This window comes from Corylus avellana, chromosome ca9 (assembly GCF_901000735.1).
Source record: "Corylus avellana chromosome ca9, CavTom2PMs-1.0".
NCBI classification, from domain to species: Eukaryota; Viridiplantae; Streptophyta; class Magnoliopsida; order Fagales; family Betulaceae; genus Corylus; species Corylus avellana.
The window spans coordinates 22762449-22785098 of NC_081549.1; the positions used below are offsets into that span (position 1 = coordinate 22762449).

Genomic DNA, 22650 nt, shown 5'->3' on the forward strand with positions numbered 1-22650 from the left:
GTCTCAATGATAACATACGATACATAGCTGAGTACAAAATTATATACCTTGGCCAAGAAACTCAGGGTTATATACATTCTTGACATTGAACAGTAACCAACAATTTAAACCCATCTGTTTTTGTATCATCAAAATTCAAATGCATCGTTAATTCCTTGTCTAGGAAACACATTCTTTGATCTCTTCTTCTTTGTATTATTGTATAAGCATCCTTTGATTTCTTTCCCTAATTTCTTCGAGCCTGCAAAGTCACGCTTTAGGACCCGAACTTCGGGCCCAAAAAAAGAAGCCCAAATATCTGTAAGCCCGACACCGACTCGAAACAACACATAGAGCAACTGCGACATTGCCAAACTGAATCCTAAGAGAGAGACAAAGCCGAGAGAAGAAGTTTGTTGAATGCCACAGAAAAGTGGCTTTAATACAATATATAAATTAAATTAAAATTAAAGAGACTATAATAGAAGATTACGGAAGGAAAGATAGAAAATAGATTATGGGTAGTTTGGTTTTAAAGGCCTACATTTACCGCTAAAAAAAAAAGCTTAAATGACTACATTTTACTCTAATTTAACTCGATGATTTACAATACAAATACGAAAATTGGGGTGGGTAGGTATAGACAAAAAAAAAAAAAAAAAAAAAAGTGTTTCAAATCGTAATGCAAAACTACTAAGAAAAATTCACTTAATTTCTCTGAATTTTTATCGCATTTGTAATTATTTTCCTGAACTTTAAAAACTTTATAATTTAGTGTATCCAATCTTAAAAAATTGAGAATATGACTCGTATAGTTAGAATTTTGAATTAAATCTAGGAATTTGGGTATACAAGACACTGAACTTGAAGGGGATTCACTGTTGGTGGTAAGAGCTATAAAAGATTATGATGCCCAATTTAATTCTTATGGACATATTGTGGGAGATGTTAGAGTGGTTCTTTTCTGTGGAGTTGGAGAATTGGACATGTGATGCGGGATGCAAACTCTGCGGCTCATGAATAAGCTAAGGTAGTGGGAATATTTGTTAATGATAAGATATGGATGGAAGAAATCCCTACTTGTATTGTTGATATTGTTAGTCTAAAGCAGTTGGCTCTTTCATTTTAGAGGCATGGGGCTCTAGTTGTCTTATTACTTATTTTAATGAGATCAGAGATGAATTTTTTTCCAAAAAAAAAAAAGAAAAGGAGACAAAAGTCCTTTCCCCTTCACAGTCACTTACAAAGGAAGTGAGAGATGGTCTCACCAAAAAGAGAAAGAGAAAAAGCCCTCTTCTCGCATCGAAGAAGTGGGAGCTTCTCCCAGTGGAAAGCAAGCAAGCTTCTCTCTTCTTTAATGGGATCAGATTGAATAATCCCATTACCCCCGTTCATCTAAAACCAGCACTAACGTATAAAGTACTCCCACCTTATATATAAATATTCTCTGGTGACTTTCTAGTTTCTACCTTAACCACAAACCCCGGCTCTAGCCACTTCGGCTGCAAGCTAGCTTCGCATTCCTTGCTAGGCAGCCAAAAGTGGGAACCAACGTGGGTCCCCACGACCCAGTTTGATTCAGGGACCCAATTACCTTATATATATAAAATAATAATAAAAATATATTTTTTTAATTTTTTAATAAACTTTTGGGCCTGTTTTTTCCTGAAAAAACCATGCAAGTAGACTTAATTTACTAATAAACAAAGGCCCACGTTTGTGTGAATCGAAGATGGTCACATCAGACCAGAAGTAGGTATCTGATCGTTTGCCGACATGTCTTCCACTAGATAGCAGCCCCCCGGGCGAGCGACTCCTTTATAGACCCTCAAAAGTTAGGCGCGGGCTTAGTCGCTTCCGAAGCAACCATAATTTTATTTTTTTTAAAAAAAAAAAGGCAACGACCTTATCCCACCCCAATGGGAGAGCCACATGATTAAAAACTATCCTCAATTATTGCTGCACACGTGGCTTTTACAATTAATAACGGATAATTTGCAGATTTGTCGTGGTTGAATGACTGAATCAGTTGATGGTTAATGGTTTGGACAATTATCATCAATTATTATTGCTGTTTTGCTTGCTTCACGTGAGACTCACGTGATTACTCTTTACGGAGTCCAGACGAGTCCTGTCCAATAGTAGCATGGCTCGGAAGGAGCTTAGCCACATGCAGAGCCCAATAGAGAAAGCAAGGTGTTGGGCTCAGACCAGTTTGGCACTTACGCTACTCCCAAGCCATGAGGCTGCCGACTGCCGACTGCGGAGCATCAAGTACATATCGGCCGGCACGACCACCGAAGCGATAACTGTTCACTCCTCCTTTGCGTGGCTGTATTTGCTAAGAGGTTGGGCCTGACAAAGACCTCAATTCCAAAAAAAAATTTCTTAAAATTAATTTTAATATTTTTATTTTTTTACATTACATCAATCAATTTTTATTATTATTTAAATTAAAAAATTATTACAAAACAAAATTTTTCACTTTTTTATATAAAATATATATTTTTTTTTTTCTCTCATATCAATCAAATCTGCTATAGTAACGTTTCACTCTCTTTTCCCATTCCTTTGCCACAGCTAGCTGTGTTTGGCAAATGGCCAGATCAGACCGGACCTAAAATAAAATAAAAAAATTTCTCAAAATCAACTCCAATATTTTTATTTTTTATATTACATAAATTACTTTTTATTACTATTCAAATAAAAAAAATACTACAAGACAAATTTTTTCACTTTTTTATACAAAATATTTTTACTTTTTTCTTTCATATCAATCAAATCTTCCACTCTCTTTTTCATTCCATTGTCTTTTGTCAAACACAGAAACACTATTTCCTTTCCTTTTTTAAGTCACAACTCAGAATCCCTTCCAACCTTCAGACCAAAGCTAAAGGTAGAAGGGTGAAAATAAATAGCACGTCGGCAATTTTTTTTTTTTTTGCATTAAAATATTAAAATAAAATTTCCTTCCTGGCGTGCTGAGCACGCCGCATGCTCTGAATCACGGCTCAAAGGTAGAAACACCTAGGAAGAAGTGCTTGCTAGTTTTTAAACATTTGAATTGCGGAATATGATATATATTGAATTATCCCAAGTTTTCTTTTTTTTTTTCAACTTCAAAACTTTTGAAATAAATAACAATATCAAACATATTATCATGTAATTATCCACTATAAATATGTTATTACCAAATTATAAGACATTTATGTGCCAATAATATGTTGCTCCCCTAATGGTTAATCTTAAACTAATTATGAAATGTCATGTAATGGTATGCTCACTTATTTTCACTAGCTAATATAAAAGGACAAAACTTTTTAGTATAAACTGTCATTTTCAACTTACACACGATTAAAAGTATAAAACGTTAGTAGAAGAATATGATTCAAAAAAAAAAAAAGGCCCTACGATATAAAAAGACGGCCGTCGGCTCATGGTGGAGGAACATATCAAAAGCTATATACGAATATGATGGATCAATAGAAATTTCAAAGCTAAAAGTTTGGGGACAATTTCGAAAAAAGAAACATAAATAATATTTAATAAAATAAAATAGGTAGCATTCAAAGTTGCACAAACATGAAACATGCCCTAGACTGAGCCAATTATATAAGTTTTCAATTTCCAAAACTAGAAAATCAAAAGTAATTGGGTTTCTTTTGTTTTTGTCATTTGAAGTTTACTTAACAATATGATTATATAGCCCTCCTCCTCTCACCCTTCCCCCTCTCCCCCTCCCCTTGTGCGCGTTTTTTCCTGATTTTCTTTGTTTTGTAGGTATTTTTGGGCCAGAAATCAGAAACTCTGGCCGCTACCGCCCGCCCTCCAAGGTCCTACTCCTCATTTTTCTTCCATCCACTCCACCACGTGCCTCTCCTCCACTTCGGTCGTTACTGATTTGCTGGCTGTGTTGCATGTTTTGTTTGTTTTGAATAATAGTTTTATCTTTAGATATGCTATCGTGAGCAATCTACGAGGAAAATGATGTAGTTTTCCGACCACTTTGGGTCAATGAGGAGTAGATCTAGTATTCTCAGGAGCAAATATGTGTTTTTATGGTTGTTTTTCTGTTGGGACTGAGTTTTCTCTGTTTTTTGTTGTCTGTATTTTTATTTGAATAAGGATTGTCAAAACCTTTGGGTTGTGGATGTGATCCGTTTTCAGAGCGAGGAAGATGAGCTACCTATGCGTTGAGTTGAGCCTGTTTGGAATAGATTTGGTATTACAACTGAAAAGTAGTTATAGGTTAGCAGATATTGATGTCATAGATATGTCTTGAATGTTTGATTTTCATGTAAGTATCTATGATTTGTAACCTCGTAACTTCGGTTATGGTATTTTAGAGCTTTTTGCTCTGTGATGTAAAAGCGTTATGCTCGTAATCCTTCTTCAATAAGACTGTCATTTTTTTCAATATATATATATATATATGTGTGTGTGTGTGTGTGTGTGTGTGTGTAAATGCTAAAAGAAAATTAGTAATTATGAATAAATAATAATTTAAACATATACTTTAGTGGGAATATGTATATATCTCTTTTTTATGAAATCTCTTTAAGTGGGAATAGATAATATACTTGAAGGTCAAAAGAATAAGTGGATAATGTGCCCAGTATTAATTTATAAGAGAAAAATATTAGATATTATAATTTTAAACAAGGCTTACTTGATACTTTCAAGTAATTATTAGATTAATTGTTATTAAAAACAGATTCGATAGTTGATTTAGAGTGCCACATTAACGTTTTTAAACAATTATAAAATAAAAATATAATATTTAACATAAAACTTTATAGAATTATTAGTACAATGTGTTACAATATGAACTATGCCTTCTGACACAACGAGTGGTAACGTAACTTCAATTTCTTACAAACCGAAATGATAACAATTATCACTTTGACACTTTCAACAATTATGTTGATGACATTTGTAAGTACACTTAATACTTATCACATCCTCGTTAAATAATTAGTTTGTACCATATAGACAGTCCATGTCACATTAATTGTAAAACATTGTAGTATTATAAACATTTTTCCTGACACATTTTTGTTATGTTTTAGTTTTAAATTTTATTTTTGAGATATATATAAAGTCTTTGATGGTGAAGATGGTGATGCTGCATTTATGGTGCTCGTCACACGTATCATCTGATTGTCAAAAGATTGACACCCAAGTCTTAATCGGATGGCGATGGAACTTCTAAGGTCACCACAAATGTATGCACTGTAATCTACGGAGACATCAGAAAAATCAGTGGACAGCTTATGAAATTGGAACACGACAATCAGCCCTGGATAGGTGGTCCCAATATTAACCTACTCTCCAACTTTTCCACCTATGCGGTATGGTCACGTGGCAGAAGGCATACTTCTTCCTAAAAGTTGTGATATTTATTTATTTTCTTTCCAAAAAGCAAGAATTACTTTTTTTCTTTCTTTGAGTTTGGCGCCACCGGCTTTACTGTTCTTTTCTTTTACAAATTAATGCGAGTCACCTAACATTTATCATCATGTTAATTATTAAATAATTCTATTTATTTATCAAATTTTATGTCTAATTTTTTTTACCCATAAAGTCACTTTTGCAAATTTTCACGTCAATTTATACAAAAAGTTGCAATATTCTTTCTTGTTTCTTCTTTTTCTTTTTAAAATAAAAACATTAACAAATAATTGAAACAAAAAATACATAAAATTATTTTTACTTTTATATTACTTCAAAACACTTTTTCCCAAAAAAAAATTCTCTTAAACCCATTAAAAAAAAACTAAGCTGAATCCTTTCTCTTAACATTAAAAAATATGTGTATTTGTGTGTATCTCCTTAAGCATTTGGTCTCTAGTTTTTCGGATTTGGCTTGAATGTTGTAAAAACAAGAAATACAAGAGAATTTTTGTAATGGTCTATATTAAATTTTACTCACTCCGAGTTTCTTATAAAAAAGTTAGAATTAAATCAATTTAGTATAATTTTTTTATAGCACCTAAATCAAATCTGTTTTCGCAAAGCTGCAGTGCACTCCGGTGAAAATTAAAGTTGGGGCCCTCTTTTTTGGTTGTCCTTGCTCTCTATTACGTGTGTGTGTGTCTATACATATTACTAAGTTTGTTTTCACCTAATCAGGACATGCAATTTTGATACGACCTACAAATCTGACACAAAAATAATAAGTTTTGGGTTTGACCTAAATGGGTTCGTGTCATAATCTGGTCACTCGTTTATGTCCCAGTCAGTTTTTGTGTCTGATGGGTTAAGCTGGTGATTCACCAGATTTATTAAAAAAAGAAAAAAGAAAAACTAAACTAAAGGCCCTAACCCAGGAAGGCAGGAACCCTAACTAAACTCTTTTCACTCCCTACTATCAAGTATCAGCTGACAGCCCCCTCCCCCAGCCGCGCATCTCTCTCTCTCTCTCTCATCCCACCATTTCTGATCACTGTGTGACTGTGAATCGCTGATCCCGATCTTCTCTTTCTCTCTCCCTCCCTCCCTCTCCCTCTCACTCCTGTTTTGCATTCATTTGTCTTTGACGCACGGCCATCAAAATACAGGGGTAAGCTCAAAACTTAACCCTCATTTATTGTTTTTTTTTTTTTTTTTTCTCGCATTTTTTAAATAATAATCGGGTCGTGTCAATCCGATATAACCCAGTTATTTTAAACGGGTCGTGTCGGGTTACTCGGTTATTTTTCATGTCGCACTCATGTCAACCCTTCTAACTCGTTTAGCTAAACAGGTCGTGTTCGTGTATAGGTTAATTGGGTTGCGGGTCATTACGGGTCGTAATCGTGTTGACTCGCCAACCCATATTGCTACCCCTATTACCAAGTAACTTAGTGGAGTAGATCGTGCCAGAGCTTAGAACTAATGGTATGGTTATTAAAAAAGAACAACCAATTAATTAATTATTATTAATATTTTTTTTTTTTAAAAAAAAAAAATTACTAAAGTTGTTTTCGCCAAGTAACATAGTGGAGTAGATCGTGCCACAGCTTAGAATTAATGGTATGGTTATTAAAAAAGAACAACCAATTGATTAATTATTATTATTATTATTATTATTATTTGTAGCAAACCAATTAAAATTGAAAACCATGGTCAAACCGTGAAAGCAACTCAATGTTGAATATGAGGGGGGAAAACTTGAACTTCAAATCCACCGTACATTCAGTGTTTATTTACCAAACCGGTTTGGTCAAGTTGTTTTCACCCTTGTAAAAAAAACAAATGGGCTGATATTACCATCCAAGACGGTGGGTAAGAGAAGAAAAGAAAAGCCAAAACTATGGTCAAAAGAAGTTCCATGTTGAAAAGTCATCGACGTGGAATATGGACTGAAATTCTATTTAAATTGGGTTTTAAATATATATATATATATTTTTTTTAATTTGGTCTATAAAATTATTTTAATAATTCTATTAAAAATATATATACTTTTCACATGTTACAGACATATAACATTTTTTTTTATAAATTAAATTGTAATAAAAAAAAACTTTATCCTTAAAAAAAAAAAAAGGATAATAATAGTAAAATTTTGGAAAGTTGGCAAGTAGTAAGGTAAAATTTTCAAACGGCCGTAAAAGAAAGAAGTTAATATAAATTTCTGTTATTTAGTGTGTCTTCATCATCAAGAACAAAAGGAAAGAAGACCAAAAAAATAAAATTAAAAAAGAAAAAGAAAAAGAAAAAGAAAGGAAAAGACAGTGATATTTTTTTTATTATAGCACGAGGAAAATAAAAGTGGAGCCGAGCTTAGCCGAGCTGACATGGACCGATGGAGGCTTGTCTCTGTAGGAGCAGCGCCATCCGAGCAACCTCAACCAGGAACGTCCAAATCGCTGATACTGCGACCCGCAGGGCCGTGCTCTCCACGTGTCGACCTCCCATTGGCCAAGCACTTTTTCTACCTTTTCATTTTCTCCCCTCTAGCTTTAAACCCTTCTCGTCGGAACAGATACTCGGAAAAATCATTTCATCGGAGCCTTTCTCTTCTCATTGCTCGGAGAGCGAGCGTGAGAGTCACACTTGTAAGCGTTAGGGTTTGTGAGGCAAACACCAGTCCACGAAGCTTTTGGAGCTTTTGAGAGTTGCTGCTGATGCTTTATATCTTTATTGGAAAAATTTTCTCGGGAAAATTTAGCTAGCGTCGGCTGTAAGTTGCTTTTTGTTTTGGTCTTATCTTTCTTTTGTTTGTTAGGGTTTCTTTTCCTTTCTTAAACTGCGTGGAAGAAGAGGAGGCTTAGAACTCAAGCAAAGTTGTTGGAAGTTTGAAACGGAGCTTACTTTGAAGAAGAACTAATCGGTGAGGAATTTGGTAGAAGTAGTTGTGAATGGTTCATTTGGAACACGGAGCTTCAGAATTAGGAGGAATTGGGCTTTGGTTTTGTGGTGCTTTGAGTATGCTTTGGAAAGTGAAATGAACGGTTACTGAAAGTTGACCTTTTGGGGATTAGGCTAATGTTAATTTCGTGAATATTATGTGATTTTGAGATGAGAAATTCGGGTATAATTTGAGGTTGCAAGTTGCAACGATGAGTTGCAGCGAGAAGAACAGAGGAGGCGAAGAGGGGCAGTATTCAACGAACTCGGTGACGCAGAATGGATCGGTGACGGCGTCGTCGCAGTTGAGTATCGATGAGAATCTGCTGGTGGACCCGAAATTGCTCTTTATCGGCTCGAAAATAGGCGAGGGAGCCCATGGGAAAGTCTATGAAGGAAGGTCAGTGTGAAACTTCTTGCGTAATTCGTGTTTTGTTTGATTTTATTGTTGTTGTTGTTATTATTATTATTATTATTATTATTATTATTTTGTTTTTTGAGTTGTTAGTTTGTGAGACTAGATTGATGTGAATATAGTTTTCGATGTTAAGCCATATGCTTCTTTGGCATGTAAAGCATGGTGATAGTCTAGTTTGTATTTTGCTTCGATTAACTAGTTTTTAATTTAATTTTTAAGAGGCTGGGATGCCCAATTTTTTATTTTTTATTTTTATTTTTTTGAGTATGCTGATGGGTGGATTTGAAAGTATTGAGGTTGCAAGGAAGCTCTTCATGACACAGGTTGTTATAACATCATGGTTCGTATGAAACTACAGGATTCCGAGATAAAGGCTTAGTTGATTATTCTAATCTTTAGTATGGGTAATGGCTTTTGATTGTTTTGTGGATAAAAATGAAATTATGATTCCTGTGAAAAGGAATGTAAGGTTTTACAGCATGTATATGTATATAGGTGTAACTTTTGATTGTTTTATGGATAAACATGACATTGTTCCAATGTCAACAAATATCAATGAGGTGTACCATTGTTCTTGAGCACTGGTGGCTGTTTTAAGAATTGCTTATCTCGCAGTTGGTGTCCTAGTCACATAGGTCTAGCATAATATTTTTCAGGTATGGGGATCGAATTGTGGCGATTAAAGTCCTCAATCGTGGGAGCACTTCGGATGAAAGAGCTGCACTTGAGAGTCGTTTTGCGCGGGAAGTTATAATGATGTCTCGTGTTAAACATGAGAATTTAGTCAAGGTCAGTGTTTTAATTTAAAACATTGCAATTTATTCCTATACTTCTTATAGGAAGGTTATATTAGTATCTGTATCTTAGTTATTTTTCTGTAAGCATTTTCCTTTTATGTGCACCTGACTCATGGTTTTTCTCATGGTTGTATCTGTATCATTTCACTAAGAATGATTCATTTCTGGCTTTTGCAGTTTATTGGAGCTTGCAAGGACCCTTTGATGGTGATAGTCACAGAGCTGTTACCTGGAATGTCACTCCGGAAGTATTTAATTAGTATTCGTCCTAATTTATTAGACCTTCACGTGGCTATAAATTTTGCCCTCGATATTGCTCGAGCCATGGATTGTCTACACGCCAATGGGATTATACATAGAGATCTAAAACCTGGTACTTCTCAAGAATATGGTGCATTAATAAACTAAATTCTTTTGATTGTTTGTTATATTTTGATTGGCTTTATGTTTTGAAATCCAATGGTTGTTTTGGGTTTTATTTGGTGATTTGTCTTTTTATTGCTGATTGTTAAAAGTAGGTACAACAATGTGTTTTAATCTTGTTCATCTTTCTCTTTTTCCCTCCTTTTTTTAAATCCCTATAAGTGTATGGAAACTCATATCAATCATATAATAGCTAATGATAGATACAAAAATAGCCATTCCAGTTTGCCCTTACTGCCATTTGGTTAATCCTCTGTGCTGTGCATTATCCAATTATGCTGCTGACAGGGTTCATAGTTCATTATAGTTTGGTTTTCAATTCAAGCTACAATATCGCAAAATTTATATTGGAAAAATAGATTTGGAGAAAAAAACACCTTCACGTGCAAACCATGCTGTGTGTTAAAATTTTTTAATCACTTTGGAAATTGGAGTTTTTGATGCTTGTCAAGTCGATTTTCAGTTGAAAATAGAAATATGTGGCCTTTATTTATTTTACCAACTTACAGAATTTTGTGTCAAATTGCAGACAATTTGTTGCTTACGGCGAATCAGAAGTCTGTGAAGCTTGCTGATTTTGGTCTTGCAAGGGAAGAAACTGTGACAGAGATGATGACTGCAGAGACTGGGACTTACCGTTGGATGGCTCCTGAGGTTTGTCTTATTCAACATGATTTGTTTGTTCAATGTACAAAATTTCTGTGGTTGATATGCAATTAATTGATCATCGAGATGCAGAGATATTTAGGATCATCAAGGCTAAGTCAGGAAAATGAAAACATGTATGCAGTAGACAAGCACCTAAACAGACACATGTATTACAGAATAGCTGCTGCTCAACTTGGATTTATGATTTTTAGCCAGAGGAGTATTGCATAATTCTCTCAGAGAAACCTGGCATTAGATTGGGGGATGTCATTTGGGTTGGGAATAAATTAGTAAATTGTACTTTGACTGTGATAACCTATATGTTGGTAAATACCTCATTTGTTGGACATTAGTCTCAGTCTGTGGCCCACGTGGTTCCATATGTTGTGGAGTAGTATTTTATAAATCTACTACTTCGCAATCACTTAGGCTAATTATTGTATATTAATGCTGTGGTGCCCTTAGGTACAGCCCTGATTGCTGGCCTCCTTACTATAACTTCCTTAGTTTGGGCTTGCTTGCGAACTAAGAAGGTTATGTAAATCTATGTGAATAATTGTAAATAAATATAGGAATGTATATCAATCTGCAAGTGATCTCCATGTAAATACTTTTACACCATTATTGGAAGCTGTCATGAGCTTGAGAACGCTTTCTTAATGGACCTAAATAAGCTCAGTTTTTGGTTGCTCTGTCTTCATGTTTCAATTCTCGGCTTTGCCCAGTTTAATGTCACTGGTCAACATTATTCTTGAGGTAAGGCCTAGGAAGAGTGGTGATTAGACAGATTTAAGTCATTCTGATAATTTAGTTAAAACTGTGTTAAGCTTTTGTCTCGATTTGATCTTCCCTGTAGCTTAGGAGCTGTCAGTATTAACTGCACCTGCAGAAGAAACTTTGATTTACTTATCAAAAAAAAAAAGAAAAAAAGGAGAAACTTTGATTTAAGGCTGATGTATGTGTATATTATGTTTCCTTTATTTAAATTTTATTATCCTGTTGTTTTTGGATTATTATTTGCACAAGCCTCATAAGCCACAAGCTTTGTTTTCACACAAGGCGGCCTTGCACAAACTTGTTAGACAATCTTCCTTGGGGCTTTGATAATTTTCATTTGGGTTGTTTTGTTGAACGGCTGGGCTGCACTTCTTGGTTTTTTAGTGCTGCTCCGCATCAAGATTTTAAGAGTTTTAAGGATTTACTTGTAATGCATAGAACCTTTCTTACCAGTTGCTAGACTTTTACCTACAATATATTTGTCTTTGCAGTTATACAGCACGGTAACATTGCGTCAGGGAGAGAAGAAACATTACAACAACAAGGTTGACGTCTACAGTTTTGGAATTGTCTTATGGGAATTGTTGACCAACCGCATGCCATTTGAAGGCATGTCCAATTTGCAGGCTGCTTATGCTGCCGCTTTTAAGGTGAAAAAGAATTCTTATTTGATTTTTCTTTTGATGCTGTTAGTGATTATGCTATGTTTTCTGTGCTATTCATTTTGGATGCCTCACTTCAGATGCCAATATAACTTTATCAAATGCAGACTGATAATAAACCATGCCTCTATTGTTCACTTTTGTAACTGCCGGTCTGTGCTTTGAGGGGCATCCTTAAAAGTTCTTGTGCATAATGAGTTCTAAAATCTAAGTATTTTTTGATAATATTATTGTCAATCTGAAATGCAGCAAGAGAGGCCTAGTCTTCCAGAGGATATATCCCCTGATCTGGCCTTCATCATACAGTCGTGTTGGGTTGAGGACTCTAACCTGCGGCCGAGCTTTAACCAGATCATCCGCATGCTTAATGAATTTCTCTTCACTCTCTCACCACCCTCACCATCGCTACCGGAATCGGAATCTGATACCAAGGCGGTGGCAACTAGTAATGGTACCATGACTGAATTTTCCGCCCGTGCGAGGGGGAAGTTTGCTTTTCTACGTCAGCTCTTCACTGCTAAGAGGACCAAGAACTCACAATGACGGTAAAATTTTGAAATTTTCTCTTCTTTTTTCCTGCCTGAGGAAAATTGGCATGCAACAGTAGATATATAATCTTTAGTGAATTCTGGTTGATTACCTAGATATCATGATTACTAAACGATGAAAAATATTGAACAGATTGATGTTCATGGGAAAACTCATTGGGAAATAAAAAGAATTAGAGGACTTGACATCGTCTAGTTGATGCTGATCCTGATACTGATGTAAAGGAGATAAATGGTTTAGACATTTTTCTGTTTACACGGATGCCTCTTTAATTGAAAATGCTTATTGTGAGGCAATCTAGATTTAAAAAAAAAAAAAAATTTCCCCCTTTTTAAGGTGAAGAAATTGCTTACTTCGACCAAATATTTTTGCATAAGCTCTGCGTGGAGATGTTTATTTGTCCTGGGTTGAATCACCATGTTTTATATATAAATAAAGAACGTGTATTGATGTGTTTGTGCTTGTCGCCAAGAGAATTATTAATTTTTCTTCCCCTCTAAAACCAGCCATCCCCCTCCTTTTCCACCATTTCGAAAAATGGGCATTCAAAGAATAACCTAGGCCATGATTTACGATTACAACTCATGTTCACGTGTCCGAGTTTCGATCGTGTTGACGTATGAGTATAAGTTAACTTTGACCTGGCTTATTTAATTAAACGATTAGGCCCTACAATTTTAGTTGGTTAAATTTATGTTGGGTCCGTGTTAGATTTGTAGATCGTATCAAAACTTGCATACCCAAAATATCGTATGTTGGGTTTGGGTTGTGTTGATTCATGGGTATATAAGAAAAGTCGATCATAATTTGACTCAATTAATTAAACAATTTAAACGTTTCAACTTTAATCTAATATGTCAATTTCGTGTTAAGATTATACCGGAAGAAATTCCTACTACCGTGGTCGGAGAAACTATTTGTTGCCATTGGCACGGGCGGGTTCGAAGGTTTCCATGTACTTGTCTTAAAACAAAAATTAAATGAAAAGCGACCGATATATTACTAAACAAAAATTACTCCATAATTCTTAACCAAAAAAAAAAAAAATTTCTCCATAAAATTCAGCCCTAGAAAAAATACGGACCATATATATGGCAACCCTAGCATAAATTGCAAATTTAAATTATGGTTCTAACTTCTAACCAAAAAGCCTTAATGGACTTGTGATCCTTCATCAATTAATGAGATTATAATGATTTTTCCTTCAAAAAAAAAAAAAAAAAAATGACAAATCTCTAGGCAGGAGCAGGAAGCCAATACTATTATCACGCATCCAATCCCACCACTTCGCTATATTTGAAAGAGGAATGTCTGATTTATAGAAGTGATGTTAATGGAGAAAATGTTGCAATTTGAGGATGGCCCAACAAGCTTCTGAATCAATTTCAAGCTGACAGACTACAAGCTATGTCAGCCCAATTATACTAACTTAATAGGCCCCGCCCAATTTCTTGTCCAGCTAAGCCCAATTACTTCTCTTTCTTCCACACGTGCCATACGTGCTAAATTATAATCTCAGCCTGTTCTGATCTTAGCTGCTGAAACACAAGAAATGGAAGATGCTGATGAGAGCCACACTTTCTGACATAATCCCCAAGCTTCGGCGACTTTCTTCTGTAAAAGAAGTAGAACAAACCCAAGCTATTATCATCAAAGCTGGCCTCTACACCCACCCTTACATACTTGCCAATCTCATCCCCTTCTCGGCCCTGTCCCCATTGGGAAGCCTAGCGCATGCGCAGGCCATGTTCCAAGAAACTAAAATGGACGACGCTTTCATTTGTAACACCATGATTAGAGCTTACACTAACAGCGTCTTTCCCATCAAAGCTATTTATATATACAACCATATGCAACATGTGAATGCTGGTTCTGACCATGTCACTTACACTTTTACGCTCAAGGCGTGCGCTAGAGCTTCGAGGTGCGAAGAAGAAGGTGGAGGATGTAATGAGTTTGGTGTTACTCGTAAAGGAGCTGAGATTCATGGCCGGGTTTTAAAGTTGGGGTTTCATCGCGATGCTTATATTCAGAATTCGTTGGTTTATATGTATTCTCGGTGTGGGTTCGTGGGTCTCGCCCGTCAAGTGTTTGATGAAATGACCGAGCGAAGTGTTGCGTCATGGAATATCATGATAATGGCCTATCATCAGATTAATGATTTCAAATCGGCGGATTGCCTTATTGAGTTGATGCCTGAGAAAAATGTGGTTTCATGGAATACCTTGATCGGGCGGCATGTTAGGTCAGGCAATATTGAAGCTGCAAGAAAGGTGTTCCGAGAGATGCCAGAAAGGGATGCGGTTTCTTGGAATTCAATGATTGCTGGTTATGTTCAGGTTAAGAATTATGCTGGAGCATTGGCGCTCTTCGATGAAATGCAAATTGCTGAGGTAGAGGCAACAGAAGTAACGCTTATATCTGTTTTGGGTGCTTGTGCTGAGACGGGTGCATTGGAGATGGGTAGGAAGATCCATGAGTCCTTGAAAGAGAAGAGCTACAAGATTGAAGGGTATTTGGGTAATGCCCTTGTAGATACGTATACTAAATGCGGGAATTTGAGTTTGGCCTGGGAAGTATTTAACGAGCTGAAAATGAAACCGGTAAGTTGCTGGAATGCAATGATTATGGGTTTGGCCGTCCATGGTTACTGTCAGCAAGCTTTGGAATTGTTAGCAGCCATGGAGTTAAGGCTTGACGGGATCAGGCCGAATCGTGTAACTTTCATCGGTGTTCTAATTGCTTGTAGCCATCAGGGTTTAGTGGAAGAAGGACGCCAGCATTTCAATCGCATGATTAAGGTGTACAAGATCATGCCTGATATAAAGCATTACGGTTGCATGGTTGATCTTCTGAGCAGATGGGGATTGTTATATGATGCTTGGCAGATGATTAAAACCATGCCTTTGCCTCCAACCGCTGTGTTGTGGAGAACTTTGTTGGGTGCTTGTAGGGTTCACTCGAATGCTGAATTGGCTGAGGAATCCTTCCGACAGCTTGCCAAGTTGGAAGTTCTTTGTGATGGAGATTATGTTTTGTTATCTAACATTTATGCTGAATCTGAGAGATGGGATGATGTTCAGCGAGTTAGGAATGCAATGATTCATGTTGGAATTCCGAAGAAACTTGGCTCCAGCAATATAGAGATAAGACAATGAAACAAGAGTGCAGTTTCAATTGTAGTTTAACCTTTTTTTTTTTTATTATAAATATACTGCAAATGTGACTAATTTTCCTGTATTCCTTATAATCACTCATAATAAATATCCCTTTATGTTTGCCTAAACCTTGTCCAATTGACTGGTTCTTATAGTAGTATCTTGCTTTATAAAGTCAGCTTCACCTTATCTAAAATCTAAATAGCTGTTTTCATCCAATTTTCTGGTTTCTTTTTATTTTTTATTTTTTATTTTTTATTATTCAAACATCATGCACAGGCGAACATGACGAATTCAAATCTATCAGTTGGTAGAGAAGTAAGACTTCACAGTTATCTCCAATTTTGACGACTGACTTTGACGAGAACCACAGACTGAGAGGCTTGAGAGCACCAACCCATCCCTCTCACCCTGGAATTCCAATTGCATTTTCTCGTATCTCACAGCATTCACACCCAATTAGTCAATGGTTATATAGGGAGTGAGATAGAGATGTTTTTATCAAAATAAGTGACTAAAATATATATATAAAAAAAAAAAAAAAATTTGTTGACCCGATGAAAATAAATACTCTTCCCACTATTGGATCATTTGCAAACTGTTCAACGGTCCGGATCTTGGCCAAGTTGCACACACTTTAAGTTATCAGAAAACAAAGACCCAAGTCAATGCCCCTCTAGACGATCCTTACGAGGGGAAATTACATTAAACTTACCGAGATATTTTATAAGATTATATTTCATTTTTTAAAACTAAATATTAGTTTTTATTAATATTTATTCTTCAACGTTCCAGTTTGGTTATTTGATCACTTTAAATTAAACTCAATTATTTAGAGCGTATTGTTTTCAATGATGACTTCTTGACTATTATTACACATGAAATATTAGAGCATGTTTTTTTTTTAAAAAAAATAAATAAATAAATAAGAGGGGTAAATATGACAAAAGTTATTTTTGTGGATTTGATATGTTATGTATTATTTCCTAATTAAATATATCAACATCTGAATACTCTCAGAAAAATTATAGGAAGGGAGAATTTATAATTAATAAAATGATTAAATATTTTTACTTGTTACTCTTTTTACGTGAGTATAAAAATTTAATTATTTTATTAGTTATGGTCCATGGACCGGCAAGTTTGTAAGGAGAGAGAGAAAATATTTTTCAAATTTTATTAGTTTATTAATGGGAAATTAATATCAAAGTGTCGTTAAAGGGAAATTAATTAATATATAAGAATAACGGATAACCAATTGTTTTGGATTCTTTTTTAGAAAGAATAAATCATATTGGATATAAGTACATAATGTGACGTAATTTTGCAAACACCTCAGACGAAGTCTTTGTGATTTTTTCGAAGTAAAAGTACACAGAGAGAGAGAGAGAGAGAGAAGTTTTATAGAAAGAGAAAGTACACGCAGCTGAAGGAGGAGACGCTGGATAATCTTCCCTGATTCAAGATCTAAAGGAGATCATCGATTATCGCTTCGAATCTTCTTCGAAGATTTCTTAGAGCTAATCTAGAGAGAGAGGGAGGGAGAGAGAGAGAGAGAGTTTAACTACTCATATTACTTGGTTTCATGAATGAAACCCAAAGCACTCCAATTTCTCGTGGGTTCTTAATAATTGAGTTCAATTGCTCAAGTAGGGAATTGGGTTTTTTTTATCTGGGTGAATTTGGTGAACTGGGTCTGCTTCTGATCACAGAAAGACACAGTTTTTTCTGATGAGACAATGGAGGACAATGCAGCAGCATTGCACACTGCTATAAACTCTGTGCAGGCATTAGGGAGAGGTTTTGATGTAAATTTTGATACGAGGTTGCTCTACTGTAAAGGAGTGGCTGGGTCTAAGGTGGTTGAAGTTGATGAAGAACACACTAAGGATCTTTTACTGTATGAGAACATAGTTGTGCCAAATGTTCCCAGGGACATCAATAACTCTCAGGAGACCAGAGGGCGTCAGAGCTCTGGGGTTTGCAGTTACCATGAGGTATGACTATGGTCTCCTTCTCTGACTCTTTGTTCAGTTCATTTGTTTCATGGGTTTGTCAAATCTTGGATAATATGTTTTTGTGCAAAATGGGAAATGTTTTATTTTTCATTTGATCATATTTGTGTTTTTGGGATATGGTGGATGCGTCCATCTAAGATTAGGTTTTAGGATTTGAATTAGGTTACACTAATGGATAGATGATGAGTTGGAGCTGCAAATTAGTTCGTGCTTCCTAAGTAATGATGATAGGGAACATTTTTCACCCTCAACTTTCTCAAGTTTAGTCTAGTGGACTTTCCAAGATTTCTTGCCAATATTTAATCTCAATTGGCAATATGGCACTCTGATCATCCACGAGGGACTTTTCTTACCTGAAGGGAATTTGTTTTACTTCGCACAAAAACTAAAAATAGAAAAAATTTCCTTGGATCGGAGTTGATGGACCTTATAATTATTATCCCATGTTGTAAATTCTTAATTTCTAAATTTTTTATGCTAGCAGAATTAGGATTGTTGTGATTACACGTGCTAGTAAGCAGAAATTGAAGGTGAAAGGTAATTTAGGAAGAGATAAAAATAACGAATAGGGAAGAAAAAACCTTAGCGGCCCCGAAGAAAACAGAGAATAAGTCTGAAAATACTGAAACATAATTATAACTTGAAGTGTAGAACTAAGCCCGCAAGCGGGGCTTATACAGCTGTAGCAAACCAACTTGTTGCCAAAAACAACAAAAGTCTGACTGAGGGTTGCTCGATGGCCAATACGTACTGAAAAAAGCTTTTCGGATTGGGTCTTATGCGCAATTTTGATCGGTAGCCAAAATTATGCCTGATTTACTGCCTATTGTGCCAATTATGCCTGATAATACTTATTCTTGCCATTCTTGTGCTAATCATCTCAATATATTCCAGCGCCATTAATTTAGAATCTGACAACTTAGCATTTGCTGATCCTCTTGCGTCAATTTTCCTCAACTTAGCTATTTCACCAGCCAGAACCTAAAGCTGACCCCTTAAGAAATTTATTGAAAGAAAACACTTGAAAAATAACTTAATATGTATTTATGAAGTAGTACATCTTTATTTTAACAACTAATTGACGAGAAAAAGAAAAAGAAGGGAGCAGTTGAACTCTGTTCATGCTCAAGATTTATTGCATTCAAGCCAAGCTTGATGGCTCCAATCCTTCCCTTTTGGTTTGGAAGGAGTTGTCACCTGAGCTTCAACATCCCAAAAAGTTGGCTTATTTGTTTGCACATGTAGTGTTATCCTTCTACATCATCACTTATGTGGGAACCCAGTTAAGTTTTTAGGAGAAGAATTTTATTTCTCACATTCATCTGAATGTCTTTGATTCATATTGTAAACCTTGCCTAATTATTGATTATAAGTTTGGGGTTGTTTGATCCTTTGTATTTTGCCCAACCACATGAGGCTGGGGATGGGAATTGAACTTCTAGATCATATCTTAGTAGTGTTTGAATTTTTGAATCCAAATGATTCCAAGAATTGTAAATTGAAATTCAAAACATTAACTCGAATGTTTAATTGGTGACAATGATAAAGTCATTGTTTTTTTCAAAATATGAGAGAGAGAGAGAGAGAGAGAGAGAGAGTAGTGGTCAACAATATGTGGTATCATGAAATGCGGAATGAACAGCATAAGTATTTTCTGAAGTTAAGTGCATCTTGTAGCCTATTGTCAATGCTTTGAATGGCAATTGTTATAACATACTTTTATCATGAATGACTGCAGATGGTGGAATATTTTAATCAAAAGGCTAATCTTTCCGGAAGTTTTCCTCTTGGTAGTTTTAATTCTGCATTTAGCTTCACTGGTTCAAAGCATATTGATGTTGTAGCTACAAAGGCCCTTTCTATGGATGGCTTTTATATTCCTCTTGCCAAGGTTCAGCTTATAAAAAGCCCATTGGTGTTGCAAGAAAATGTCAAACGAGTGGTTCCAACTTGTTGGGACCCACCATCCTTAGCAAGGTATGAATGTTCAAATTATTCTAAGGAAAATAATGATAAGGTTGAAATTGCCCCTAATTAGTATTTATGTTTTGACAGCTTTATTGAAAATTTTGGGACGCATGTCATCACATCTGTAACTGTTGGTGGTAAAGATGTGATTTATGTTAAACAACATCAATCTTCACCTTTGTCAACCATGGAAATTAAAAAATATGTTCAGGAAATTGGAAACCAGAGATTTTCCGACACAGAAACCCTTGCCCGTTCAGGTCAAATGAAATTCAAGGATAAGGCTAGTTCTACAAAATATCTTATGCCTTTTCTTTTCTTTGTCTCGTCCTTCATTTCCATTGACTTTTTTGGTTACTAGTGACCTTTTCTGGTAACTGCTTTGTTTATTATTTATTTTTGAACTTTGCAGGGTGTTGATCCTGGTTTGTTCAATAGCCAAGGAATATATCCTCAACCCACTGCTGCACCATATCTTACCGGAAAAGAAGTATTTTAAAACTTAAATTGTTTATTCATACGCTCACTATTGCACTTTATACACCTTTTTTATCTTCTTTTTTTGAGTATTTATATTCTTTTTTATGAGCTTGTCCATATGAGCCTCCATTTTCCTTGCGCATTTACATAATCCCATTTTTGAATCTTGTCTTGTTTGTTTGTTTCTTTTTTGGTCAATAAGATACTCTCTGCTGATGAATGACGTCCCATTTTACATTCACTGGTGTTTTTATTTTTTTATTTTTTTTATTTTAATTTTTATAATATAATTATAGAGATTGGTAAGCATGAGATAGATTGGTGCTGGACATTGGATTGTGAAATTTGGATGGGCAGCAGAGCCAAAGTTTTTATTCACTGCAATGTATACACTTTCTCATTAATGATTGCTATCTGCCAGGCATTGGTCATTGAATCACTAAGTATCCTTGAACTCATAATTTTCTGAAACTCTGACTGATGCAGGATGTGACAGTCATCTTCCGCAGAAGGGGAGGAGATGATCTGGAACAAAACCACACCCAATGGGCAAGAACTGTCCGGTCTTCCCCAGATGTCATTGAGATGGCTTTTGTCCCTATAACAGCGCTTCTTAATGGGGTGGCAGGAAAGGAGTATCTTACCCGTGCTATTTCTCTGTATCTTGAATGTAAGGCACCTTGAGCTTCATGATTGATGGGTTGGAATTGTTTCCTCATTTGCTATAGTATTCCTTGCAACTGTAGTTTTTGAAATTCCTTTTGGATAACTGTGCGCAGACAAGCCTCCTATCGAAGAATTGAGATACTTTTTAGAGTTTCAGATTCCTCGGATATGGGCCCCTGTGCATGATAGGATAACTGGCCACCAAAGGAAGGAACCTGTTTGCCCATCTTTGCAATTCAGCATAATGGGGCAAAAACTTTATGTCAGCCAGGAGCAGGTATTAACTTTTGCAGTTTATGATACTAACCATTAGTCCTTCAAATTATTTTGAAAACATTGGAAATACATATATATATTTTTTTCCCTTTAATTCAAGAACAAATTCATGGTTTTGTCAGTAATCTGTCATTCTGACTCCCCAACTCCTTATTTACTAGATATAAGCAAATTTTTCCATCTTGTAAATGCAGATATCGGTTGGACGTAAGCCGGTAACTGGCTTGCGATTATGTCTAGAAGGAAGCAAGCAGAATCGACTATGTATCCATCTCCAACACTTGGCGTCTCTTCCAAAGATCCTTCAGCCATACTGGGACACCCACGTGGCTATTGGTGCTCCCAAGTGGCAGGGACCTGAGGAGCAAGATAGCCGATGGTTTGAGCCGGTAAAATGGAAAAACTTCTCTCATGTGAGCACTGCACCAGTAGAGAACCCTGAAACGTACATTGGTGACCTCTCTGGCGTCTACATTGTCACCGGAGCTCAGCTTGGAGTGTGGGATTTTGGGTCAAGAAACGTCTTGTACATGAAGCTTCTGTATTCTAGGCTGCCCGGCTGTACAGTCCGAAGATCATTGTGGGATCATACTCCGAATGATAAGTCAAGAAAAGTGGCGTCGACGACGGGTAGTAACTCCAATACAGGTGACTCAAGTTCAGGTTCAAGAGAAAGCTTAGTGGGGAGCAAGTTGGTTAAGTTTGTTGATATGTCCGAGATGTGCAAGGGGCCTCAAGATCCTCCTGGTCATTGGTTGGTTACTGGTGGAAAGCTTGGTGTGGAGAAAGGGAAAATTGTTTTGAGAGTGAAATACTCCCTGCTAAATTACTGAGTTTAATGCATGGCTTTGTATGAATTTTGTGCAGTGGGTGGCTTTTGTTAGGCACAGATGCTGTTTTTGATGCGTATATAAATTTGTGTTCAGCATGCTTCGTCGACTTTTGCAGTGTGATGGGCTTGAGTTTAAACGAAGATCTGAGAGAATGTGTTTTTGGGTGGTTTTGGTGGCTGGTTTCCCTCGAGATGCTGCCAAAATTCTGTAGAATATGTTAATCCCATTTCGGTAGATGACAAAAGGGTTGTAGAAATTTTAGATAGTTCCTCTGTACAAGTATGTTAAAAAACTTAACGAGGGGTATTTCTTTTTTTCTTTTTTTTCAATAAAAAAGTTTTTTCTTCGTTTATTTCCATTCTCTGAAATCTGAATTACTTCCCCTAGGCGGCCCAACTCCAGAAACTCTGCAGAATCCAGTTCAGATTTGAGTTTGAGTAATTTCTAATAATACAGTTTATTAAACTGAGATGTGTTTTAAATGTTTGTGAAAATTACATGTTCTATTAAGATCACATGAATTTTAGAAACATATCAGTTTAATATCACATGTATTTTAGAAACACATCAGTTTAATAGATTGAATTTGAGAAAAAAAAAATTTTCAAATCCAATTTGAAGTAAAGCTTTATACAAGACTAAGGGTCTGTTTGGGATTGCGTTTGAG

General features: G+C 35.8%; 3 protein-coding genes across 3 annotated transcripts; all 3 read left to right on the top strand.

Moving 5' to 3' along the window:
• The first annotated feature begins 7878 nt into the window (after positions 1-7878).
• On the top strand, positions 7879-12778 carry LOC132162584 (serine/threonine-protein kinase STY13). The gene is made up of 6 exons (XM_059572839.1): positions 7879-8710; positions 9385-9517; positions 9703-9898; positions 10478-10602; positions 11865-12023; positions 12285-12778. The coding sequence occupies exons 1-6, from the start codon at positions 8523-8525 to the stop codon at positions 12576-12578; spliced, it is 1095 nt and encodes a 364-aa protein (XP_059428822.1). The 5' UTR covers positions 7879-8522; the 3' UTR covers positions 12579-12778.
• A 1154-nt stretch (positions 12779-13932) lies between these two features.
• Positions 13933-15870, top strand: LOC132192288 (pentatricopeptide repeat-containing protein At3g29230-like). Its single transcript, XM_059607573.1, has one exon. The coding sequence runs from the start codon at positions 14144-14146 to the stop codon at positions 15740-15742; it is 1599 nt and encodes a 532-aa protein (XP_059463556.1). The 5' UTR covers positions 13933-14143; the 3' UTR covers positions 15743-15870.
• Positions 15871-17086: 1216 nt separating this feature from the next.
• LOC132162583 (MACPF domain-containing protein CAD1-like) lies at positions 17087-22335 on the top strand. The gene is made up of 7 exons (XM_059572838.1): positions 17087-17739; positions 19499-19737; positions 19816-20011; positions 20141-20218; positions 20695-20878; positions 20988-21151; positions 21345-22335. The coding sequence occupies exons 1-7, from the start codon at positions 17482-17484 to the stop codon at positions 21981-21983; spliced, it is 1758 nt and encodes a 585-aa protein (XP_059428821.1). The 5' UTR covers positions 17087-17481; the 3' UTR covers positions 21984-22335.
• The last annotated feature ends 315 nt before the right edge of the window (positions 22336-22650 follow it).